The sequence below is a fragment of the Nomascus leucogenys genome, chromosome 10 (genome assembly GCF_006542625.1).
Source record: "Nomascus leucogenys isolate Asia chromosome 10, Asia_NLE_v1, whole genome shotgun sequence".
Taxonomy (NCBI): Eukaryota; Metazoa; Chordata; class Mammalia; order Primates; family Hylobatidae; genus Nomascus; species Nomascus leucogenys.
In genome coordinates this window covers 11,790,604-11,817,927 of record NC_044390.1, presented here as the reverse complement: position 1 = coordinate 11,817,927, position 27,324 = coordinate 11,790,604, and the positions used below count along the sequence as shown (strand labels likewise).

The 27,324-nt window shown below is 40.7% G+C and overlaps 1 protein-coding gene across 8 annotated transcripts in view; it reads left to right on the top strand.

The window, feature by feature from the left end:
• Window positions 1–27,324, top strand: part of LOC100604623 (suppressor of cytokine signaling 2) — a 338,229-nt gene that overhangs the window by 106,872 nt on the left and 204,033 nt on the right. For 3 of the 8 annotated variants that reach the window (XM_030819852.1, XM_003259668.3, XM_030819853.1), the window contains exons 1-2: window positions 8,038–8,142; window positions 9,431–9,734. The exons of 3 other annotated variants lie outside the window; for them this stretch is intronic. In XM_030819852.1, the coding sequence (XP_030675712.1) occupies window positions 9,437–9,734 (298 nt within the window). In that variant the 5' untranslated portion in view covers window positions 8,038–8,142; window positions 9,431–9,436. Of the gene's footprint in view, window positions 1–8,037; window positions 8,143–8,387; window positions 8,699–9,430; window positions 9,735–15,596; window positions 15,605–22,531; window positions 22,537–27,324 lie in introns of those variants that run through there. 2 more of the 8 variants (XM_030819854.1, XM_003259669.4) reach the window with 2 other exon arrangements.

The following is a 27,324-nucleotide window of genomic DNA, read 5'->3' as shown; positions in this document are numbered from 1 at the left end:
CCAACATTGGGTATTACAGTTTGACATGAGATTTGGGCAGGGACACAGATCTAAGCCATATCAGACAGTATGCTTCCTTCCACATATCTGATGTTCTTAGGCCACTAGGAGGAACCTGTTTGTGCCAAATGGATTTGGTGAGGTAGGCCACAGTCCGTAACTCCTTCTGTCTTTTCCCCTCCTTTCCACTTCTTGACAATGGGCGGGCTTCTCTGAGTAAAGAGAAGTGTATTTCAGCCCATATTTTATTGCTAGCCAACAGGTACTGTAGGCACCCCAGCATTCATATTCCCATTATTAGAGGAGAAGGGACATGGACATTTTTAATGGTTGATTTTTTTGCCTGTTAAATCAAACACAGTCTCCACTTTCACATTAATATCCACTATTGGGGCCGGATGTGGTGACTCACATCTGTAATCCTAGCACTTTGGGAGGCGAAGGCGGGAGGATCGCTTGAGCCCAGGAGTTCAAGATGAGACCCTGTCTCTAAGAAAAGAAAAAAAAAATCCATTATTTGTTCAACGTGCTATGCTTCCTGTCTAGCTAGTATGTAGATTGGATGCATGCCCACTTATCAGCAAAAATGGGAGGGAAAGGAAGCACCCTATTCTAGGCCAATGGTTGTATTTGCCTTATTAAGATGCAGCAGAGGCCAGGTGCAGTCGCTCACGCCTGTAATCCCAGCACTTTGGGAGGCCGAGGTGGGCAGATCACCTGAGGTCAGGAGTTCGAGACCAGCCTGACCAATATGAAACCCCATCTCGGCTGGGTGCGGTGGCTCACGCTTATAATCCCAGCACTTTGGGAGGCTGAGGTCAGGAGATCGAGACCACGGTGAAACCCCGTCTCTACTAAAAATACAAAAAATTAGCCAGGCTTGGTGGCGGGCGCCTGTAGTCCCAGCTACGCAGAGAGGCTGAGGCAGGAGAATGGCGTGAACCTGGGAGGTGGAGCTTGCAGTGAGACGAGATCGCGCCACTGCACTCCAGCCTGGGTGACAGAGCGAGACTCCGACTCAAAAAAACAAAAAATGAAACCCCGTCTCTACTAAAAATACAAACATTAGTCTGGCGTAGTGGCATGCACCTGTAATCCCAGCCACTTGGGAGGCTGAGACAGGAGAATCCCTTGAACCCGGGAGGCAGAGGTTGCAGTGAGCTGAGATCATGCCATTGCACTCCAGCCTGGGCAACAAGAGCGAAGCTCCATCTCAAAAAAAAAAAAAAGATACAGCAGAGGCTTTTCATGGCTTATTGTCAGAAAGAACAGCCAGCATTAATTATGTGGAAACAAAAATCGTTATATTTAGCAGTCATTTAGTTTTTAAATGAACTTTATTAAATAACCCCAGATAAAAGCTTTGTTCCTTCAACTACTTGGGACATTTACTGATAAAACATCCTGGCAGACTAATGGTGATGTAATTCTGATTGGAAAGAAATTCTCAGTAGGGTCCACGGTGAAGTTCTTTTGTGGTCAATATGGCCAAATAAAATACTCAGGGATTTTTTTGGGGGGAGGATGTCAAAATAACTTCTTTATGCTTGATGTTGTCAAGTTCTGTGATCTCCAAATACTTGGCCATCTTCTGAAACAGGTTCAAACTCTTTTTGTTGTACATTGAGAAACATCTTGGCCCTCTTCCCTGGTACCAGTGCAGCCTGCTTCTATGTCAATTTGCTTGAACGAGAATGGAAAGTTAGCTATTAAATCGTTCGCCACAAAATGTTAAATCAGTCCCCTTCATGTCTGCTATCTGAACCGTATGTATTTCTCTTCCATCAATGATATGCAATGTCAGCCCAGTAGATATTCAGCAGAGATTTTTAGCTATTAAATTTTGCTATTCAGAATACCGAAGTTCAGGGTTGTTACTTAGTACCTGAGAGAATCTAAGTGGCATTCATTTACTAGTTTCTTTCAGTCACTGCATGTAGTTATATCACCAGAAAGTCACTACCTGGACTGCATTATCTTGTGGTTTATATTGGGTTATGATCAGAAATGTAATTTGAAGAACACTTTAGTATCTTATGCAAAATAATACAAGAAAATGGCAGTTTATTAACTTATCTGATATTCCTTACAGAAAGAATCATATGATAAATTCCTGCTTGAAACCAGTGCCAGAGAAATATTAGTCCTTTTAGGTGACTCAGTATATTTTCTTTCTTTGAGAGATGAGAACTCTACAATATGAATGATGTTGTCTTTTTACTGTGAGTGCCAGGAAACTAAGAAGTTATTTTAACATGTCCTCATACCTTTTTGTGTCCTAATACCTTAAATTCTTGTTGTTTTTTTTTTTAATCCAGCTGTTATTTATTTATTTACTTACTTATTTGAGACAGAGTTTCTCTCTGTTGCCCAGGCTGGAGTGCAGTGGCATGATCTCAGCTCATTGCAACCTCCACCTCCCAGGTTCAAGCAATTCTCCTGCCTCAGCCTCCCTAGTAGCTGGGATTACAGGCACGTGCCATCACGGTGGGGTAATTTTTGTATTTTTAGTAGAGACGGGATTTGGCTATGTTGGCCACAGCTGGTCTCAAACTCCAGAACTTAAGTGATTTGCCTGCCTCGGCCTCCCAAAGTTCTGGGATTACAGGCGTAAGCCTATGCCTGGCCATCTTTTAAACGTGTGTAGTACTGAAGGGCGACAGGCTAGTCAGAGACGACACCGGTGGCAGCCAAGAGATCTTTATTGGAGAGGTAGAGGTCAGGTCGCGCGGGGGAGAGAGAGAAGAGAAGAGAAGAGAGAGAGCTGCTGGTGTGCTGGGTTTTAAATCCCTTGGGCCTACGTGGGGCGGGCCCAAGGGAAGGCGGGAGATGCTTCTTTCTGATTGGCCCTCCTTTGGCGGGTTCAGACAATGCCCGGTCAAGGAGGGGAGAAGAACCCGGAACCGGCGCCATTAAGGTACCCCTGTTGCCTAACAAGTACAGTTTTATAAGTCCTGCCAAGTCTTTGGAAGAAAACTAGGAGAAAGATCATCTCCTCAGAGAGGCTTTCTCCGAAGATTGAGTTAGAATCAGCTCCCATCTCCCAGCTGCTGAACCAGTTTATCTTATTAAAGCACCTTTCCTTCATTGCACTTACAGTAATTTGTAATTATGACTTTTGTTTTGTTTCCTTGTTAAAGTTTGTTTTCTCCACTGGATTCTAAGTTCCATGAAGACTAAGACCATCTCTGTCTTTCAGTGGGTTATCCCTAGCTGACCATAGCATGTAATCAATGCTCAATAGAAATTTGTTGTTGTCAATTATTAATGAATTATAATAGTCCTAGTATTACCACCACTAAAGTCTTATGGTGTAATGCTTCAAATTTCTAGAACTGTTGGAGTATTAAATTAGTACATGATACTCTGCATAATAATGTATTTGGCTCTTTTAAAAGGTTTTTGTAAATAGTCTCAGGATTTTTACAACAAACAGTAATTAAGATGAAAATTAGATAGCAAGGAATTGAATGAATCATTGGAATTCATAACTTAGTAAAATAATAATTTATTTGTGCAGATGATATTATCTACAGCATATCTTAATCAAAAGTTATACAGGAAGAGGCAACACTTGCATATTCCAAGTGAGTTTTTTTTTTTAAGGATTTACAGTTATAGGGATAGATGTCTGTATTTCTTTTGACAAATTCTTATTTTATCTCTTTTTGGGGAGTGTTGGTCCAGGAAACAGAGACCATATGAAATTCTATGCTGCATGTCAAGAAAATAGCTAAGATAAAATGCGGACTAGGAATTTAGTCCCAGAAGTTTTCATTTCTCCCTGACTATGGGCAAGTCCTTTATGGCATTCCTTTTCTCCTTCTGTCTCCTCTGATCATCCCTCTCTTGCTCCTTTCCTTCCTCAAGTTGTCACACCACCTTGTCTTCTTCAATCTGTAACAATTTCTCAGTCTTTCATGACCTTGACACTTTTGAAGAGTACTTGTCAGATATTTTGTAGTGGCAAAAACCACAATTACTTTTGCACCAACCTAATAGAATGTCTCTCAGTTTGAGTTTGTCTGATGTTTTCTTACAAAAACACTGAGGTTATGAATTTTGAAGGAGAATATCACAAAGGAGATATGCCTTTCTTGTCACATTGTATTGGAGCACATGATACCTCCATGACTAATTACTGGGGATGTTTAACCTTGATCACTTGGTTAAGGCAATGTTTGCCAGGTTTCTCCACTATCACGTTTTTCTTTTTCTTTCTTTCTTTCTATATTTTATTAGTTATACATGTGTGACTTTTTTTAAACCCAAGAGTTTAAGAATTGTTTTATTTAGTTTCCAAATTTATGGGATTTATGGAAGCTATCCTGTCAAAATTCCTAATTTTATTATATAATTATAGAGTACATAGTTTGTATGATAGTGATTTTCAGGAATTTATTAATGCTTCTTTGTGACCTAATTTATGATCTATTTTAATAAATGTTTCAAGCATGCTTGAAAAGACTGTTTTTCCCCATGACTTAATTTCTACATCAATGAAACAGGAGGAACCAAAACATCCAGTTCCTTTGATTTATTTTTTGAAGGCTGCAAAACCAAAGACCAAATCGAAAGAGAAAAATACTACATTTGTTCTTTTTTGACTTTCTTTTGCAGACTCACAATAGGGATATCTTGACACAAGTAACATACTAGGGGAGAGAGAAAAATGAAAATATCTGTCCTTCCTGTGGATTTGTTACCACTGGGTAACAGGTGCTTAAACTCCGTGGGGGCACAATTTCAGACTACAGAGAGGGACTGGCCAGAGTGGAGGAGTAACCACCTGTGATAATGATTCTGATCTGTGTTCCATTCCTTAGAAGCCCTCTGGCCTTAGCTAATCTGTCTAAGTAAAGTTGGGTCTTTGGTGTGCTGCCATGAAGTATCGCTCTATGCTGAGGTGGGGTGGCTGATGGCAGTGGGCTAGTCGTTCAGCCTAGTTGCTTAAGAGACAGCATGGATCCTCATCTGTATTTGCCATGGGAAGAGGAATTTGATGATTAAAAGCTTCATGCTGCAGATTTAAGTCAGATCTTTAATGGCCACCCTCTCAGGTTGTTTACCATAGGACGCCATGCCCCTCGGCTGCTGCCCTGACACTCTCCTGCTGTCTCTTGCTGCTTCTCTTCCGTGAACCCTCACGGATCCTATTGTTGGTTCCCCACCTCCTCCTGGGCATCATCATCAAGGCTTACCTTCTAGCTCCTAGGACATCTCAAGCCTTTCCAAATATGATGAGTCATCAAGAAATATGAAACTTTATATGGGCATTCATTGCGCTATTTGTTTCAACTTTCCTATATGTTTGAAATTTATCAAAGTTTACAGTTAGAAAAAAATCCACTTGCTTTTCATCTCTAAAAAAGTTAGTATAGGCTGACAATCCCTTACCCAAAATGCTTGGGACCAGAAGTGTTTTGGATTTTGGATTTTTTTGGATTTGGGAATTTTTGCATATACATAATGAGGTAACTTGAGGATGGGACCCAAGTTTAAGCACAAAACTTATGTTTCATATATACTTTTTATACACACAGCCTTAAAGTAACTTTATACAATATTTTAAATAATTTTGCACATGAAACAAAGGTTTGTGTTTTAACTGAGACCCATCACATAAGGTCAGGTGTGGAATTTTCCACTTGTGGCATCATGTTGACACTCAAAAAGTTTCAGGTTTTGGAGCATTTCTTTTTCTTTTTTTTTTTTTTTCTGAGACAGGGTCTCTCTCTGTCGCCCAGGCCAGAGTGCAGTGGCACGATCTTGTTTCAGTGCAACCTTCACCTCCCAGGTTCAATTGATTCTCCACCTCAGCCTCCTGAGAAGCTCGGACTACAGGCGTACACAGCCATGCCTGGCTAATTTTTTGTATTTTTTGTAGAGATGGGATTTCCCTATGTTGCCCAGGCTGGCCCTGAACTCCTGGGCTCAAATGATCTGCCTGCCTTGGCTTCCCAAAATGCTGAGATTACAGGTGTGAGCCACCACTCTCAGGCAGGTTTTGGAGGATTCTGGATTTCAAATTTTTGTATTAGGGATGTTTAACCTGTAAACCTCAATGCTTGGCAGTGTTGCAAGTGGTCTGCACTTTATCTGAATGAAGACAAAGAATGGTGCTAACACTTGTCTATGTACAGATGGGAAATCTTGCTGAGGAAAGGACAATGATTCTCGAGCAAAAGGGGAAAAGGGAGAGAGAAAAGAGAGCACCTGGAACTCAAGAGTATCAAGAATAGGAGGTGGCAACAGGATGATTTGCAAATAATATTTGGCTATCATTAGAACAATAAACTCTTCACTATACAGGGTTGTATGGTGTATTGGAAAGAGCATGAAATCAGAGAAACTTCATTAGAATTCAAGTTTTGCTCTATATTAGCTGTGAGATTTTGGCTAAGACAATTGACCATTCTGATTCCACAGTCTTTATACATGCAAATGCTAATACAGTTATAACAGTGGAGATACATTGTGAAAAATGTGTCATTGTGCAAACAAAATAGGATGTACTTGCGCAAACCTAGATAGTATAGCCTACTACATACTTAGGCCATATAGCATAGCCTATTGCTCTGACCACCATCATATATGCAGTCTGTCATTGACCCAAATATTGTTATGCAATGCATGACTGTAATAATAATAATACTTGCCACATAGGTAAAAATACTGTCATTAATGATGTAGTAAAATGGTAACTGGCATAGTAACACTGTAAATTGAATACAATTTTTAGAAGGTTTTGAGGAGGGAGGTTCAGAACTGTTCTCCATTGATTTGCTTACAAAGATATTTTCATTTTCCATCAAAGGTTTTGGCTGTGAAAACCTTTGCAGAAATAATATTTTAGGAGTTTTTTCCCCCTGTACTGTCAACTAATTTTTAGTAAGCATATGACTTTCTGTATGTATCATCCAATTGATTTAAAAATGAATCAATGAATGAATTTATTGATCGACTGCCTCACTTCACAAAGGAATGTGAGGAAGGACACCCAATTTGGCATTCCTGTGTTTCTCTGTATTTGGGTCATGCATTTTTTCTTGCTTTCCAAATTGAAAATGTGGCGGATGCAGTAGATTGGCTTTTAGTATCAGCCCTTCCCTCGTTTACTATACCTGTTTGTGTTTCACAAGCTGTAAAGCTACCAACTACATGCTCTAAACATCCTTGCTGCTAATATTCTGCATGTCAAATTGGTCTCACCAATTGCATGCAGCAAAGCAAGATTTGCAGGTGCTGTTTTCATGCTGCTGGCAAATGCAGCCGTGGAGACCACGGTTTTTTGCAGCAGTGTTCCAGTGTCCTGTTAATTGTTCTGTCGGTGTTGAGAGGAGGTTGGGGACGAGGCATGGCAACTTCCTGACGCCATCTTCCTGATTGTGGGCAGCAGCCACAATCAGCAATCTTATCTAGGTAGTCATCCATGGATGTTCAGCCCTTCTCCAGCCTTCCCAATGATTTCGAATGTCCCCAGTTCCCCCTGACAAATCCCTTTCTGACTAGGAGTAGCTAGGTGAGTGCTGCAATGAAATCCTGACTGACAGATTTGTAAACTCTTTGCAGGCAGGAACACTTGATATAAATAAATGACCTTGCATTTTATTGGAGGGAAGCAGAAGGATAAACAAATGAACAAGTGAAAAGTTTTAATAAGATGGTGATACGTAAAAAATAAAGCTGGTTAATGGGGAGTACAGGAGATGAGCGCAGCTGTCTTGCCGTTTTAATCAGACAGGTCAGAGAAGGTCTTCTCTACTAGGGTGACTTTTGACCTGCCTCTCTGTTAGGTCAATTGTGTGCAAGGCCCTGGTGGAGTTACTGTGTTAAAACGCAATGATTCAATTACTCCATTACTTAGATACCCTCTAAGTGACGCTACGGTTGTCCATCTCCCTGCGATTGAATTGTTTACCCACAGTAAACATGGCGGGAAGAGCTTCGATCCGACCCTTGAACGCTCAATAAAAATGGCGACAGCACTTCCTGTGCTTGCCCTCAACAAAGATGGTGTCAACACTTCCTGTTTAGGGTTTTCGCCTTTAACAAAGATGGTGCTTATGGGGCACGTTCCCTAACAGTCAGGATTCCGGTTGCAGTTTTTCTCCCCCGCCCCAAAGATACGTGTTTGCAGACGTAAGTAACAGGAATCCATCTTTTCTTTGAAAGTCCTTCATTGTAGCGTCTGCGACCTGGGCCCTGCGGGGGCTTCCCCGCACCTCTAACTTGCCCCGCGTTTCCGATCCGGGCCAAGGCTGGGTGGCTGCGGCAGTGCCGGAGGCCCGCTCTCCCCTTGGTCTGCTCTTAAGTTCATTCCCAGCACTCCCTCTTTAGCTGGTCAAGTTGCCGCAGAAACCGCCCGTAGTATTCCTGTTTGATACAAGGGTTTCAGTGGCCGAAGCAGAGACTTTTAAAAAAGTTCCCAATGGGCGCTCACAGCCAAATGTGAACACCTCCCCCCTCACCTGTCACCTCCTGAACTTTACAGGGTTGTGAGGGGGAGTGTGGGATCGGGTGTCGCCTAGCCGTGGTCGTACTGCCCGGGTGTGTCTGAAGCCGCATCTGTCATCCCTGCCTGCCTTCCCGGTCACTTAACCTTCACTGCCTTACACACAACCAAGCCACAGCACACTGGTGCAGGGGTGGTGGAACTGCACCTTCAAATCGTGCCTGGCTACTGACCAGTGCTGGGGTGTGAGCTTTTTTTTAAAGACAAAAAATCCCATAAAATGTCCCATGCATGTGTGGCCACGACAGTATTGTGCTGGAGATTCGGAATTCTTAGTGGGAAGGAATGGAGTCTCTGACTGTATGTTGTGTAAAGTTTATTGTAGACTGGGCACAAACAATTTTCTTAAAGGTGATGGTGTAGAGGACTTAGCGAAAAGAGCCTTAAATTCTGAACCTGCTGATTTCTGTCCTGCACTCCTATTACTGATCAGGTTTTGCAAATACTTGTGATCAAAAAAGGACACCTGCGTCCACCTTGGCAGTTTCTGCCGTGGTGGTGGTGGTGGTGCAGGTCTGATGAGGGCAATGCTAAAATAAAACCACGATTTCTTCTCCAGCATGTTAAAATTAATGCTGCTCTGTAATCTTCAGATAAAAATTGCTTTTTCAGAAGGGTCTCTGACCCACTTTTTCTTTTTCCAAATTTCTTTATTAAACGAGGAATTGAGCTGGGACCCCATTGTGTGAAAAGCAGAAACAGAAAAGATGATTCATCTTCAGTGTTGTTCATTATGTTAGGAAACATTCAAAATTAACTTGGCTTGGCTTAACCAGTGAATTAAATACCATGACCTGGCAGTCTACTATGGTTTAAAGATGTGCTTGACCTGAAGGAACTTACATTGCAGTGACACTGTCTTTAGGGCCACATCAGCATGTCTGTAATTTGAGCTGTGATTTTGGCTCTTTCCAGGGAGAAATGGAGGCCAGAGACAAACAAGTACTCCGCTCACTTCGCCTGGAGCTGGGTGCAGAGGTATTGGTGGAGGGACTGGTTCTTCAGTACCTCTACCAGGAAGGAATCTTGACAGAAAACCATGTTCAAGAAATCAATGCTCAAACCACAGGCCTCCGGAAAACAATGCTCCTGCTGGATATCCTACCTTCCAGGGGCCCTAAAGCATTTGATGCATTCCTAGATTCCCTACAGGAGTTTCCCTGGGTCAGGGAGAAGCTGAAGAAGGCAAGGGAAGAGGTCATGACCGACCTGCCTGCAGGTAGGCCTCAGAAAGATCACTCCGAACCAGCTCCAAAATGTTGTAACTATTCCCTTTGCTTTTTTGTTTGTTTTTGAGACAGAGTCTCGCTCTGTCACCCAGGCTGGAGTGCAATGGTGTGATCTCGGCTCACTGTAACCTCTGCTTCCTGGGTTCAAGCAATTCACTTGCCTCAGCCTCCCAAGTTGCTGGGAATACAGGCATTCGCCACCATGCCCTGCTAAGTTTTGTATTTTTAGTAGAGATGGGGATTCATCATGTTGGCCAGGCTGGTCTTGAACTCCTTACCTCAGGTGATCCACCCACCTCAGCCTTCCAAAGTGCTGGGATTACAGACGTGGCAACCACACCTAGCCAGAACTATGCCCTTTGGATATGAAGTTAGGATGTAAGGCAGGACAGGGGTCAATGGTTGATGAAAGTGGGTAAGGTGTTGGGACTGAAGGGACATGACGTTGGAGGAATAGGATCAGGAGGTGGCACTAGGAAGTGCAGGGAAGGAAGAATGAACCGTGACTGGGAGGTGAGGGAGGGAGCTCAGAGAATGCATTTAGAAATGCTTCCAGGAAACCTGGCATGCCACTTGGGAAGCATGTTCTCATCAGAGAGCCAGGTCATATCTCAGCCGTTGGCATCAGGAGTCATTTGGAAAGTGCAGATGGGAAAGCAGGCATTCGGCCTACTGACAACTGATTTGTGAGGTGCCAGAGCTACCAGCTGGAAAAGGTCAGATTCACGGAGGAGGAGACAGCCTCTAGGAAGGCATGCCCTGCACCTGTCCCCTGGGCTGTCCTATGTGGCCAAAGGGGATTATTTTGAAGGCTGACTTAGTTTGTTTTTAAAGGTTATTCATTTAAAGTGTCCTTTTTAGTTTAGCTTTGTTCAGACACTGGAGTATTTAATTTTGCAAAGAGCAATAGTTTGGGGAGGGTCTCAGTTTAATTTGAAGGAGAATTGGAAGCTGGAGAAGAGAGAAACAGTTCTGGTTCTGTTAGCCTGGCTTGTAGCAGGAAGAAGATGTAATATGGAAACACTTGCTTCTTCTTAACCTCCCTTGACTCTGTTTTACAAAGATAGAGGGGCAGAGAACTGAACTGGGAAAAATTAAAAATTGGAAAAAAAAAAGTAATTGAAAGTTGACTTGCAAATTTTTAACAAAGTTAGAGAATCAAGGTTCTCTGGGGTTTCTGATAAGAGTGATAGAACTATTCCGGTTCAGTGGGCCCCAGACTTCGTGGTTGCTATTTTTAAATACTGATTAAAAAAAATGAATACTGCAGTGAGCCGAGATCGGGCCACTGCACTCCAGCCTGGGTGACAGAGCAAGACTCCGTCTCAAAAAAAAAAAAAAAAAAAAAAAAAGAATACTGATAATAAGACCACTTTTACTATTTTTGCTCCATGGACCTCATATTTTGACATATGTCTGACTACCTGATCAGCATGACATAGCCAACTAACTTTAGGAAGACCTGGTAAGATCCCAGTGGAAAAAGCAAAAGTAGTTTCATTCGTAGTCTGGGCTCGTTACAGGTAAATGTATCTTTAGGCTTTTTGAGATATTAGAAATAGCTGGCTTTTGAGGATCACTGGAATTCACTGCTTGGATTGTCCTTACAAAATTAAATACTCCATGTGTCTGAACAAAATGTATCTAAGATGTTTTTATGACTTTATTGAAAGCAGAATAGATAACATAGAGTTGGAGAAATGCCAAAAAATTATTGATGTTTTCCCGATATTTGACTTAGAGGTTTCTGCTGGCATCATATAGTTGGAAATAACAAAACAGGTGAACTGAAAGCCTTTCACTATCAAAATACTGAATTCAATTTTATGGTCATTTTGGGTGATACAAATCATGCTGTTGTATGTCATTTGTAGAGGTATAATACCATTTTTTTTTTTTTTTTTTTTTTTGAGATGGAGTTTCACTCTTGTTGCCCACGCTGGAGTGCAGTGGCGTGATCTCGGCTCTCCGCAACCTCTGCCTCCCGGGTTTAAGCAATTCTTCTGCCTCAGCCTCCCGAGTAGCTGGGATTACAGGCATGTGCCACCATGCCCGGCTAATTTTGTATTTTTAGTAGAGATGGGGTTTCTCCATGTTGGTCTGGCTGGTCTCAAACTCCCGACCTCAGGTGATCTGCCCACCTCGGCCTCCCAAAGTGCTGGGATTACAGGCGTGAGCCACCATGCTCGGCCATAACCCCATTATTTCTTCAGATTCATTCAGAGAGTTAGAAAGAATTAAGGCATTTTTACAATGTGATGAAAGTTACAGAGAAGCTGAGGAAAAATAGCTTTTTAAAAAAGCAAACAGAATGAAGCAGTACATAATGGGAAAAAAATTGAGCATATCTGTGTAGAAGTTTAGAAAAATAAGGTTTTTCTCAAGATTTGTTAATTCTGTAGAAGGTTGGCTCTGGAACAAATTCGTACAGTCATCTTAATTGTTTTACTTTTTATTGAGTAATACTGCTATTGAAAAAAACATTCTGAAGTGAGGGTTTGATTTATGTATGTCTTTGAATACCTTCCACAGTGACAATCACATAAACTCTTTTAAAAAAGACTTGTATTTATTAAATATTGACTTTTAAATAATATTACAAAATACAAGTAAGATATGGAGAATAATGGTACAGTGAACACCCGTCTCCTCATCACTCAGTTTAAGAAAAATAATATTACGATTGCCTTTAAAAACCCGAGGCACTCCTTCCCGATCTTGTCTCATTCCCAACCCCCACTCAGTGAAAAGCCCTGAATTGGGGGTTTATCATTCATTCACTTCTTCACTTTATAGTTTCCTATCTCCTAAAAATCACTTTTAAAATCTTCATATATTTTTGAAAATCCTGTATACCATAAGTTCTAGAGGTGTGTGTGTGTGTGTGTGTGTGTATGTATATATAGAGAGAGATATATATGTATATATGGAGAGATATATATGTTTTTTATGTGTGTGGGAAGGAAAGGGTGGAAGAAATGATGCATTTAAACTTGATAGTTAACACCTTCTCTTGTTTCAGACCTTAAAATATTTTTTACTGTTTAAAGTAATTTAATTAGTGGCAATATTTTAATTCTAAAATTAAATTGGGATTTACTGAATTGGAAACCTAGGTTTCGTTCTTTTGTAAATCCTGGGAAGAGTATCAGAGTTGAAATCCCTTCAATTTAACGTCCCTATAAAAAAGAAATCCAGAACCTACTGCCTGAGACCTCGGTGCTTCTCCAGTGTTGTAATAGAGTAATTTTAGTAAGATTTAAAATAGTCCACTTAAATTTTTGTAAAGATATATTTGAGTTTTGAGGATCTAGACTATAGGAGAATGTATGTACACATTAAACTCTTCTTACCTTTTCCTCATTTTGATCATACTTTTTAATTAATTTGTATGGATTCAGTAATCTTCTCTTGGGAGGCCTTGAGAACAAATGGGAAGGAATGGCCTTCTTTTTTAGCCAAGAGGTTGATCCTTCTCTAAGAATGAACTGATTTTATCTCATTAAGGTTTTCTTGTGTTGGTCTTCCCAGAGATGCTTGGTTTCTCCTTTATTGGTTTGTTGTTTTAATTTTTGTTGTTTCACTTGTAAATTTTGAGCTGTCTCAGAGGCTTTATTTTGGTGATTGATCCTGGTTAGTTGCTTTTTACTTATGTGCTGGATGTAATTTTTTTAGAGAATTGAGCTGTATCTTGTTCTTCTCTACTCTTCTGAACCCCACCCCCATCAAATCTCAAAACATACAAAAACACCCTAAACCTTTTGATTCTCTCAGAATCTGCCTAGGTGACTAGTCTCCCAATCTCTGTTAGAAAAAAAAAAAAAGGTCTAAGTTGTTAAAGTTGTTAATGGATCATTGGTTTTGTGTTTTTCTCACCCTGTAAGGACTCTTACCTTTTAAAAGAGGAATTCTGGTGGTAAAATGACTTAATCCACCTTGGCACCGTGGAGAGAACACTTCATGGTTTTTCTCTCCGGCCAAGGTCACATACTAGACATTAGATCAGCTGGAAATCCTCTCTGGGCTCCTGTCGGGTCATTTAGGAGATAGGGACAGTGCTGTATCTGGATGAAGGCAGCCTGTGCCTGCTTGCCTGGCTTCTCACTGCTCACGGGGCCTGTCGGCACTGACAAGCTCCCTCCAGTGCCTGAGCTAATCTGGATCTGGAAAGGAGGTTGATGGCAGCCCAGCCTCCCCATCTAGTGGGACTCAGCGTAAATCATGGTGGGAGTGACTCCTGGGCCACAGGACCCCCTGTTCCACTGTGTTGGCCCTGCCTGTGGGTCTGGGTGTCTGCCATGATTCTCTGCCTGGTAACCCTGCCTTTTGCCCCAGTCTTCCTTTAAGCTTGGGAGTGTTTTTGTTTTTCCCTCCTCCGTTGGTTTGATTCATGCTTTATGTATTCTTAGCCATGGCGAGAGCGAAGAACAGAGCTCTGGGAACACAGCTCAGTGCCTCCGGCATCAGCATTGGATGTCTCAATTCTTGAGCCTGTTGGAATGGCTGTCCCTAAGCGGACACTTGCTTCAACCTTCTCTGGGCTTGACCTTGTCCTCCCCATAGACTCTGTGCCCTGGACTCCCTGGCTGCTCTTATAGCAGCAGTGCGCAGGACTGGCTAGTCTGTCTCCCCCCTACCTGTGGGCTCCAGGGCTCTGCCTGCCCCTTGTGGCGCCAGCCTTGAGTGGCGACACAGAACCACACCTGCCGCCCTCCTGAGATACACTGTAGCTCTGAGTTGCATACTTGGATGCATCTGAAGTCACTGAGCTCTTAATGGCAGATATTTTAGATATTGTGATGGGTTTATTAGAGAGGTTTCTAGCTTTTCATAGGTTCCTCCAATCATACCATGTAATTGACCTTGCTCTGCATGTAAGTTCAGTGTTGATCTCAGTGTATCTAGCTTGCGGTCTATCCACGTGCTTCCACTGTGGCTGAGTAGTGTTTGCCTAGTGGCGTCCTGTGTGCTAGAGGGAGAACAGTGGGTCAGCATCCATAGCAAGACCCTTCCCTCTGGTAAGGGGAGAGTCTGCAGAGGGCCCAGATTTATGTGTATACCCAGCCTGATTTTCATATACTTCCTAAGCACCTACTGAATGCCAGGTACTGGGTATATAAAGACAAATGGAGGATCTCCAGATCAGCTGAGGGCGTTCATGCATTCATCCAGCAAATATTTGCTGAGTGTTGACCATGTGCTAAACCAGAGATCCCCAACCTTTTTGGCACCAGGGACTGGTTTTGTGGAAGACAATTTTTCAACCAACGGGGGAGTTGGGGGGAATGATGGTTTCGGGATGAAACTGTTCCACCTTAGATTATTACCAGGCGTTAGATTCTCATAAGGAGTGCGCGACCCAGATCCCTGGCATGCGCAGTTCACAGTAGGTTCATGCTGCTATGAGAGTCTAATGCCGCTGCTGATCCGACAGGAGGCGGAGCTCAGGTAGTAATCCTCGCTTGCCCGCCACTTACCTCCTGCTCTGTGGCCCAGTTCCTAATAGGCCACGGACCGGTATGGGGGTTGGGGACCCCTGTGCAAGACAGTAGGTGCTGGAGATATAACAGTAAACAAAACAAAGCCCTTATTTTCATGGAGTTCAACGTATTCTAGTAGCGGGAGGGTATAAGGGCAGGGACAGATAATAAGCGAATGAATAAATAACATTTGGTGTTGAAGAGCGCTATGAAGAGAAGCAGTGTGTGTGGTGGTGGGGGTGGTCAGGGAAAGCCTCTCTGATGAGGGGACACTGAGCAGAGAACTGAGTTTGGCCGCAGAGTTGATACAGGGAGGAGAGCTTTCAGATAGAGGGGACCACAAATACACAGGAAGTCGAGTGGGAGCCACAGGTGACAATGTGGCTAATAAGACGCCTTCCTCCCTGGGATGAATCACATTCCACATCAGCAGAGGCTCAGTGGCTACGGTTTGTTTTGCTTCTCAACATGTGAGATGTGTGTGCAGCCGTGATCTTGGGTGGCTCCTAGCATAACTTTAGTTGATATGTGGATGTGGGATTAAGTAATATTGAATTACATGATGAGAAAGTTATTTCCTTTCTATTTCTGTTTCAGTTCAGATAAGAACGGTAAGAGGTCCTCATGCTTAAAGCCTTCTGTGGGCAACAGTATTTAGCTAGAATCTAGTTGTATTGCTTTTTTTGTGTCAACTCAATGGGTTCCTTCCATTTATGGCAAGCAAAACTTTTCTATTTATGAAGTTCCTTTTAAAAATACATGACTTTTAGAGAGTAGAATTGTGGTTATTAGAGACTGGGAAGGGTATGAGGGAGGCAGGGATAGGGGAGGTTGGTTAATGGATACAAAATTACAGCTAGATGGGTGGAATAAGTTCTAATGTCCTAGCACTGTAGGGTGAATATGGTTAACAGGAATTTATTATGTGTTTTCAAAATGCTAGAAGAGAGGATTTTGAATATTCCCAACACAAAGAAAGAATACATGTTTGATGTGATGGATATACTAATTGCCCTTATTTGATCATTACACATTGTATGCATGTATTGAAATATCACCCTGTATCCCATAAATATATACAATTTTTATGTATCAACCAAAAATAAAAAGAAAAAAGTTACATAGGAATATTGAATGGGAAATAAGATTGAAAGTATACCAAATTATTTAGGAAAAAACCATTACTTACATTTAAGTAGAAATGTGTCAACATAAAGGAGACTATAAAAAAATAGGCCAGGCACGGTGGGTCACGCCTGTAATCCCAGCACTTTGGGAGGCCAAGGCGGGCGGATCACCTGAGGTCAGGAGTTTGAGACCAGCCTGGCCAACATGGTAAAACCCTCATCTCTATTTAAAATACAAAAACTATCTGGGCGTGGTGGCAGGCACCTGTAATCCCAGCTACTCGGGAGGCTGAGGCAGGAGAATCACTTGAACCCAGGAGGTGGAGGTTGTAGTGAGCCGAGATCGCGCCATTGCACTCCAGCCTGGGGGACAAGAGCGAAACTTCATCTAAAAAATAAAAAAATAAAAAAAAAAAAAAAGAAACCAACGGAAATAATGGTTGGGTGTGGTGGCTCATGCCTGTAATCCCTACACTTTGGGAGGCTCAGGTGGGTGAATCACTTGAGGTCAGGAGTTCGAGACCAGCCTGGCCAACATGGTGAAACCCCATTTTTACTAAAAATACAAAAAATTAACCGGGTGTGGTGGCAGGCACCTGTAATCCCAGCTAGTCAGGAGGCTGAGGCAGGAGAATTACTGGAACTCAGGAGGTGGAAGTTGCAGTGAGCCAAGACTGTGCCACTGCACTCCAGCCTGGGCAACAGAGTGAGACTCCATCTCAAAAAAAAAAAAAAGAAAAGAAAAGAAAAGAAAAGAAAAGAATAATGGTGTGAGGATGTGGCCAAAAGTTGCTTTTCATCATATATTTTTTAATTTAAAAAGAAAGACAGGCATTTTGGGGGAGGAGCCATCACCTGGCTGGCATAGTTAAAGCAGGAAGGCTCCAGTTCTAGTATAGATAGAAGTTAGAGCTGTATTCCTGATGCTTCACAGTTTTGCTCTTTCAATTTATGCCCAGTGACAGGAATTAGTTAAATTAACTAGAATTTCAAAATTCGTAAGTTCTCTAAATTTTAAACACATTTACTTGCTAGTGAAACAAAGTCGGCAAGATGGAGCCATATCCTGGTATTATGAATTTTAGAACTGGGTGGGACTCACAGGTCATCTAATTTTTCTCTGAGAAAACAGAGGCCTAGGGAGATTAAGTCAACTTGCCCATGATCACACAGCTAGTTAATGTAATTTATTACTGGGACTAGAATCCAGGCTTCGCAACTCTTGATTTAGGACTTTTTCTGCTGCGCAATCTTGGCTTCCCACTGAGTTTGAAATGGAATTGTATTATGCCGCAGTGTTAATAATTGAAAGAGGCTTTTTAAAAATTGTACTAATGCATTTTTTTTTTTTTCATTTTAAGAGGAGAATTTCCAAGGGCCTTTAGAGGTATGCTGGAATGAGATTTTACTAAAATATTTTATTTTTATGAATGCTAATTTTTATCATTTAAAAGGAAATGATGATCGTTCAGTACTGCATTTTATCAGAAGATTTTTTTTCTCCCTACCTCTGCAAGGCTGACATAAAGGAAAAGTGGAAGACTTGATTATCGAGTATTTATGGGACTGATGAAATAATGCATCTGTTGGCAGCTAATTGCAGGTCTTTCTAGGAATAGCAAACATGTGACAGGTCTTGCCCTGGCAGGGATGCCTCCATTTCACTTTAAAACATGGATTTGGTATTCTTTTCACTTAGAAATTCTGACTATGCCTTTTTTTCTCCCTTCTGTGGATGTATAGACCGTTCGGCTGCATCAGACACTGTATTGACCATCAGGGTTGATTTAACTCAGTGTTTCTCAGCTGCGGCTATGCTTTGGAATCACCTGGGGAGCTTTTACAAAACAACTGATGCCCAGGCTGTACTCCAGGTGAATCCATTACACAACCTCTGGAGGGTGGGGTCTGGGCAATGATGTTAAAGGCACACATGGGCATGCCCATGCGTAAGTCAGGCACATGTGCAAATGCCTCCCGAGGTCATCTTAAATTGCAGCCAGGGTTGAGAACCTTGAGCTCTGACCAGCTGGTTAGGAGCGTGCTTCCTTCCTCACTCACTGCTTCCAAGTCCTGGCTTCCCAAAGCTGTGTACTTGCTTGAAGCATTGTTCTTATTTTCAGGTAGCACCAGATGGAAGGGTGGTAGGAATCAGGGTGTAGAGGGATATTAGTTTGCAAATCCTTTTATTCCTTGAATTTCCTGAGCATCGTTGCTCAAGAATGTTCCAGAATCTCAGACCCCATACAGCGGGTAATGCTACTACCAACATTAAAATCCATTAGAGCTCTATGGGGATATATAGGCTACACACATGAGGCAAAAATTGGAGGATTTTGAATTGCTGGTGAATTTGAATTTGGGAATTATTTTTATTGCTATTCACATCATTTGGTACAGGCATTACAAACTACATGCAGTACCTTGTGCTCTGTAGATCAGGTTATGTCCAAATGGAGACAGAATCTCCTGCTGAAGGACGAGTTGGATGCTCCTCTCAGTTAAAAAGTGAGCCGAAGATGGCTTGAGGATGGAAGAAAGAAGGAGAGACAAATGGCTAGTTGGGAAGAGTGGGACTGGCTTAGTCTGTCAGACTGGCTGGCTGTCTGCTCACAGTCTTTGTTCATAATTAAAAATGAATTTCAGGCTGAGTGCATTGGCTCACGCCTATAATTCCAACACTTTGGGAGACCAAGGTGGGAGGATCACATGAGGTCAGGAGTTCAAGACCAGCCTGGGCAACATGGCAAAACCCCGTTTCCACTAAAAATACAAAAAGTAGCTGGGCATGGTGGCACATGCCTGTCATCCCAGCTGCTTGGGTGGCTGAGGCACAAGAATGACTTGAACCCAGGAGGCAGAGGTTGCAATGAGCCGAGAGCACACTTCATCCTGGGTGACAGAGCGAGACCTTGTCTCAAAAAAAAAAAAAAAAAAAAAAAAGAATTCAGTCTTTTGTGTCTCACAAAGAACTTAAGATAACATCAGTAAAATAATCATAATAGCTAGTGGGGACTTACTGTCTGCCAGCTATATTATAAATCCTTTGTGTTTATTAATTCATTTAATCCTGACAATGACTTGATGAGCGAGGTGATATTATTACCCCGTTGAACAGATGCAAAAATGTAAGCACAGAGATGTTAAATAACTTACTTAAAGTCACACAACATAAAGTCAAATTTGACTTCAAGGCCTTCTGATTCATATCCTATAAAAGCACTTTCTCGGCATTCAGTTTTCTCCTCTTCCTAATTCTGATAACCTGTGGCTGCTCCAGAGCCCATCACCCTCATTCTTCTTCAGAAACTCCCCCACTTCCGGTTTCTTCCAGACACACAGCCTCGGGAGGCTTTCTCTTTCCTGCCTCTTGTCCTAAGGCTGATTCCTGCTTGGTATCTCTCTCTCCTCTCATTTTATACTTTTTATTTTTTTTGGTTGGGGGAAGGCTAGGGTCTAATGGAAGAACATAAAGTGGGGAGGGGTCACGGAACAGAACCCCTGAATCTCTCCCATTTCAACTTGCTACTTTGAGAGTAAAAAAGAGACTAAATCTCCTTGGCTGTGATCAGGAGATAGTGTGTTGGCTCCCCTGATACTGGAATCCAGTCCCACTTTTGCAGCTCTTAAATCATGCTATCTAAAGCCATCAGTTCCAATAACCAGCTTTTCTGGTGGTGCAGCTTCGGAGTTTCACCAAATGCCTAGCAAGGTAGTGTTCTCTTTTTATGGGTATAGTTCAAACTTGTAGGCTGTTGTCGTAGCTGGCTGTGGGAATGTTTGCTTTACATAATGTTAATAGGCAGCTGTGTTTATGCTTGTTCCTCAGTTTAAGCAGTAAAGAGTGTATACATATGATTCTTTGAGGGCATTTCCCCCAGACTAAAAAAAAGAAAAAAAAGGTATGTTGTGTTTTTTCAAACAGTAAATTTTAATTGAAAAGGAATGTAGTTTCTAGAAGAAGTTTGGGGCAGGTTTTATTCCTAGGCTTTCTTTTGTTAATGTTATGAAAGAAACTTTAACTCCTTCTAAGAAGTGCCAAGTTGACAATTCCTGGAAGTGTTCATGTTCTATTTATGCTCAGCACCATAGCAGAGAGGGTGGCAATACCATTACCAAAATAATACCGCCAAGAGGTACTAAGTGGCAAATGAGAGGCTTGTGGTTTTATAACCTAAATACAAGACTTTAAAAGCATCTCCCAATTCTACCATTTGTTGATAAGGTCTGTGGGTGCTGAGTAGTAATGGTGAAGTTGCTGTGGAGAATTATAGATCAAGTAGAGCAGTGACTTGTCCTGTTGCTAGAACTATAGAAGGTTAGAGCTGGAAGGGATCTTGGAAACACTTTATAGATGAGGAAACGAAGGGATATCCAAGTCTAACAGCATGCATATGGGTTCTTCTGTTCAAATAGTAGAACTTTGTGTAACATAAAAATAGGAATTTCTCTGAAATATATTGGGTAGTTCACAACTTTGAAGGAATGATAAAGGTTTCAGGGCTTAATAAGGGCAGGAATGAGGCAACAGTGGGGGATCTCAGGCCATCAGATGGTCATTTCCAATCAAGTTTCTACACTGTACCTTCCTTCCAGATTCAGACTATTGGCCAAACTTGGGTCATGAGCCCTTCCCCTAGGACACCAGAATCACCTGAAGTGGGGAAAGGAAGTTCCAAAAGAAAGAAGTGAAAGCTGATTGAAGCAAGAGTTGTCTACTGTGCCATCCTCCTTCTTTTTGGATTGAATAGGTCTCACGCCCATGGGCCTGGAAAAAAAAAATGATAGCCCTTTAAGGGAGGAGGATGCTTTACCTCTTCTTCATACAGCAAGGCCCAAGTTGAGGGCCAAAGGTGGTAGATCAAACACTGGAGAGCAGTTTTGGAGCAGCATAGGTCTCCTTAAACTTTTCCAAAATCAGAATATATTGGGGAAGAAAAATGGATTGAGAATGTAGATGTAAAGAGGAGGTTTAGAAAGAGAATTTGAATTGGGTACTGGCCTAAGGGCTTTAGATATATGAACTTACTTTATCATCATCATAGCCCTTTGAAGTAGGCACTACTGTTATCATTTGCATTTCACAGATGAGGAGACTAAGGTGTTAGATAAATTGCTCAAGGTCACACAGCTTGGCAGTAGCAGAGCTGAGGTTCAAACACTGACAGTCTGGCTCACAGTCTATGCTTCTAATCACTAGGGTCCTGTCTCTATCAGTCTATTACCAGTTCTTAGATCTGATTGGAGTCACATGGCTTAGATGACCTGACCTGGGCTAGCTGCAGCTTCTTTATTTTCTGACCCTTGCTTGCCTCAGGTCTCACATATAGCCAGCATTTTCATTATGTGTATGTCAGTCTCTTTTTTAACAGTTACCAAATTTAAAAAAATACAAAAGAAAATGAAAGATGTTTTCTAATAAATATGATTAGGTAAAATAAAGGTTTTGAATGCGATTGACATGGACATTTTTGTTCATTTAGTTTTTAAACGTTTCTCTTCCCTTTCAATCTCTATTATTAATTAGTCATGTGCTATGGGCAAATGTGCCTTTTCAGGCCTTTCATATTTGTTTGAGCCCTTTTATTCCGTCATGTGCCAGTCACAATTCATTCAGGAGACAGAAACCGCACAGTAATTTAAATACGGAAAACTTAATATAAAGAATTTTCTTTTCTTTTCTTTTCTTTTCTTTTGGAGACAGAGTTTTACTCTCGTCGCCCAGGCTGGAGTGCAATGGCACGATCCTGGCTCACTGCAACCTCCGCCTCCCAGGTTCAAGCAATTCTCCTGCCTCAGCCTTCCGAGTAGCTGGGATTACAGGTGCCTGCCACCATGCCTGGCTAATTTTTATATTTTTAGTAGAGACGAGGTTTCACCATGTTGGCCAGGCTGGTCTCGAACTCCTGACCTCAGGTGATCTGCCCGCCTTGGCCTCCCAAAGTGCTGGGATTACAGGCATGAGCCACCGTGCCCGGCCAATATAAAGAATTTTTAACTGGTGAAAAGCAAACCATGGTTAACCACTAAATGGGGTAAAAGAGGTCTCTAAGTAGTACAGGAATGGCAGAAGCCACTTTTTCTGAGGTTGAAAGGTAGTGCAGGATACAGTCACTAAGAATGTGGAAGAGGGCCCTCCCCACCTCTAAGGCTGAGATTCAGACTTCGGTGGAGTTGAAGTGACTGTCACACTGGCTGGTCTGTAAGAGTAGCCTACCTGGTAGCTAACTTCAAGAAAATCCAGAGAAATAATTGCATGAAGTCAGAAAAATAATAAATGACCAAAATGAGAAATTTTGAAATTATTTAAAAAAATCAAATATAAATTCTGGAGCTGAAATAGGAAAAATAACTAATGCATGCAGGCTTAATACCTAGGTGATGGGTTGATAGATGCAGCAAACCACCATGGCACACATTTACCTATGTAACAAACCTGTATATCCTGCACATGTAGTCCAGAACTTAAAGTAAAAATTAAAATTAAATTCTGGAACCGAAATAAAAATTAATGGACTGAAAAATGCAATAGAGAGTATCAACAGCAGAACTGATCAAGCAGAAGAAAGAATCTGTAAACTTGAAGACATTATTTAAAATTACAGTCGGAGGAGAAAAAGAATGAAAAGGAATGAAGAAAGCTTATGGGATTTATGAGACAGCATCAAAAGAACAAACATTTGAGTAATAGGAGTTAAGGCAGAAGAAGAGAGACAAAGTGGTAGAAAGCTGTTTTAAAGAAATATTAGCAGAAAACTTTCCAAATCTGTGGAAAGATATAATATCCAGGTACAGGAAGGTCAAAGTCTCTAATTAGATTCAATCCAAACAAGACTACACTAAGCCATATTATAATTAAACTGTCAAAAATCAAAGACAAAGAGAAGACCCTGACAGCAGCAGGAGAAAAGAAGCAAATAACATATAAGACAATTTCAATAAGGCTAGCAGTACATTTCTCAGCAGAAACTTTATAGTCCAAGAGAGAGTAGGATGATATGTTCAAAATGTTGATGGAAAAAAAAAAATTGCTAACAATGAATAGTGTAGCTGGCAAAACCGTTCTTTAGAAGTGAAGGAGAGACTTTCCCAGATAAAGCTGAGAAAGTTTATCACCACCACACCTGTTTTTACAAGAAATGCTAGTGGAGTCTTCAAGTAGAAAGAAATGGAAGGTTAATAATAACATGGAAATATATGAAAGTATAAAACTTACATAGTCAAATTCGGAATCTCCAATACTGTAATGGTTGTACGTAAATCATTTACGTCTTCAGTTTGAAGGTTAAAAGATGAAACTATTAAAATGGATATAACAACTTATAAAGTATATACAAAACAAAAAGACATAAATTGTGCCTTCAAAAACATATGGGGGTGATGGTGGAGTAAAGTGTAGAATTTTTTGTATGTGATCAAAATTGAGTTGTTTTCAGCTTAAAATAACCAGCTATTTATAAAATGTTTTTGTAAGCTTCATGGTAACCACAAAACGAAAACCTATGGTATATACACAAAAAATAAAAGGTAAGGGACCAAAGGATATCACTAGAGAAAATTACCTAATCACACTGGAAGACAGCCAGAGGAAGGAAAGAACAAAGCATCTACAAAGCAACCAGGAAACAGTTAACGAAATGGCAGAAGCAAGACCTTATCATTAATTACCTTGAATGTAAATGGATTAAATTCTCCAGTTAAAAGACAGGGTGTCTGAATGGGTTTTATAAAAAGCACAAGACCCAACCATTTGCCACCCACAAAAGATTCACTTCATTTTTAAGAACACATATAGAGTGAAAATTAAGGGATAGAAAAAGATTTTCCATGCACATGGAAACCAAAAGAGAGTAGGGGCTGCTATACTTATGTCAGACCAAGTAGATTTTAAGTCAAAAATTATCAAAAGAGACAAAGAAGATCATTATGTAATAATAAGGGGGTCAGTTCATTAAGAAGGTATAATAGTTGTAAATATATGTGCACCAATCACTTGAGCACCTAAATATATAAATCCAATATTAATAGATCTGAAGGGAGAGACAGACTAGAATATAATAATGGTAGAGAACTTTAATACCCCACTTTCAGTAATGGACAGGTTACCCAGATAAAAAAAGTAATAAAGAAACAGTGGATTTAAACTACACGTTAGACCAAATGGACCTAACAGACATTTACAGAACATTCCATCCAACAGTATCAAGAATACATATTTTGATTAGCCTAGTAATGAATAAGGATATTGAGTCAGTAATACAAAGTCTCCCATTAATGAAAAGCCCAGAACCTGATGGCTTCATTGCTGAATTCTGCCAAACATTTAAAGAACAAATACCAATCTTTCTCAAACTCTTCTGCAAAATTGAAGAAGAGGAAATACTTTCAAGCTTATTTTGTAAGCCTAGAATTTACTTTGATATCAAAGCCAGATAAGGATACAAGAATAGAAAATTACAGACCAATATTCTTGATGAACATAGATGCAAAAATTGTCAACAAAATACTAGCAAACTGAATTTAACAGCACAGTAAAAGAATCATTCACTGTGATCAAAGGATGCAAGGATGGTTTAACATACACAAATCAATAAATATGAAATACCACATTAACAGAATGAAGGACAAAAACTATATGATCATCTCAATAGATGCAGAAAAAGCATTCGACAAATGTCAACATCCCTTCATTATAAAATCTCTCAACAAATTAGGTATAGAAGGAATATACTTCAACACAAAAAAGGTTATAGGGGACAGACTCATAGCTAACTTCATACTCAGCAGTGGAAAACTGAAAGCTTTTTCTTTTAAGATCAGAAACAAGAGAAGGATGCCCACTCTCACCACTCTTACTCAACATAGTACTGGAGGTTCTAGCCAGAATAATTAGGCAAGATAAAGAAATAAAAGGCATCCAGATTAGAAAGAAAGAAGTTAAATTATCCCTGTTTGCAGGTGACATGATCTTAAATATAGGAAACCCTAAAGACTCTACCAAAAAACTATTAAAACTAATAAATTTAGTAAAGTTGCAGTATACAAAATTAACATAAAAATCAGTAGTGTTTCTGTACACAAACAGCAAACTATTTGAAAAAGAGATCAAGGAAACAATCCCATTTTCAGTAGCTACCAAAAGAAAAATACTTAGGAATACTTAACCAAGGACGTGAAAAACCTGTATAATGAAAACTATTAAAACATTGATGAAAGAAACTGAAGAAGACACAAATAAATGGGAGGAAACCTCATGTTCATGGATTGAAAGAATTAATACTGTTAAAATGTCCATACTACCCAAAATGATTTATAGATTCAGTGCAATCACTATCAAAATTCCAGTGACATATTTTATAGAAATAGAAAAAACAATTCTGAAATTTATATGGAACCACAAAAGACCCTGAATTGCCAAAGCAATCTTGAGCAAAGAAGAACAAAGCTGGAGGTGTCATACTACCTTCCCTGACTTCAAAATATGCTACAAAGCTATACTAGTCAGAACAGCATGGCATTGGCATAAAAACAGACACATAGACCAATGGAACAGAATAGATAGTCCAGAAATGAATTCACACATTTATGGTCAGTTGATTTTCAACAAAGGTGCCAGTAAGACACACTGGAGAAAGGACAGTCTTTTCAATAAATGGTGTTGGAACAACTGGATATGCAGACGAATTAGACCCTCATCTCACACCATGTATAAAAATAAACTCAAAATGGATTAAAGACTTAAACATAAGACCGAAATTATGAAACTACTAGAAGAAAACCTAGGGGAAATGCTCTATGACATTGGCCTGGGCAATGGATTTTTTGGATATGACCCCAAAAGCACAGGCAACAAATACAATAGACAAACGGGATAAACAAAAGCTTCTACACAGGAAACAACAGTGTAAAGAAGTAACCTATGGAATGGGAGAAATTATTTGCAAACCATATATATGATAAGGAGTTAATGTCCAAAATATACCAGGAACTCTAAAAACTCAATAGCAAGAAAACAACCCAATTAAAAAATGGGCGGCTGGCGCGGTGGTTCATGCCTGTAATCCCAGCACTTTGGGAGGCCGAGGCGGGTGGATCATCTGAGGTCAAGAGTTCAAGAGCAGCCTGGCCAACATGGTGAAACCCTGTCTCTACTAATAATACAAAAATTAGCCAGGCATGGTGGCACTCGCCTGTATTCCCAGCTACTTGGGAGGCTGAGGCAGGAGAATCACTTGAAACCAGGAGGTGGAAGTTGCAGTGAGCCAAGATTGAGATTGTGCCACTGCACTCCAGCCTCGGCAACAAGAGCGAAACTCCATCTCAAAATAAATAAATAAATGGGCAAAGGATGGGAGTAGACATTTCTCAAAAAACATACAAATGGCCAACAGGTGTGTGAAAAAAATGATCAACATCGCAAATCACCAGGGAAATGGAAATTAAAATTATAATGAGATATCACCTCATACCTATTAGAATTCTAGGTGCTTATTAAAAATATGAAAGGTAACAAGTACTGGCAGGGATGTGGAAAAAATGGAACCTTTGCATACTTGGTGAGAATGTAAATCAGTGTAGCCATTATGGAAAACAGTATGGAGGTTCCTCAAAAAATTTAAAATAGAACTCTGTGTCTTAGCAATCCCACTACTGGGTATATATCCAGAAGAAGTGGAGTCAGTATATCAAAGAGATAGCTACACTTGCATGTTCACTGCAGCATTATTTACAATAGCCAAGATATGGAATCAACCTGAGTGTCCATCAACAGATGAATGGATGAAGAAAATATAGCATATATACATAATGAAATACTATTCGGTTTTTAAAAAGAAGGAAATACCGTCATTTGTGACAACATGGATGAACCTAGGTGATATTATGCAAAGTGAAACAAGCAAGGCACAAAAGGACAGATACCATATAATCTCACTTATATGTAGGATCTAAAAAAGTCGAACTCATGGAAGCAG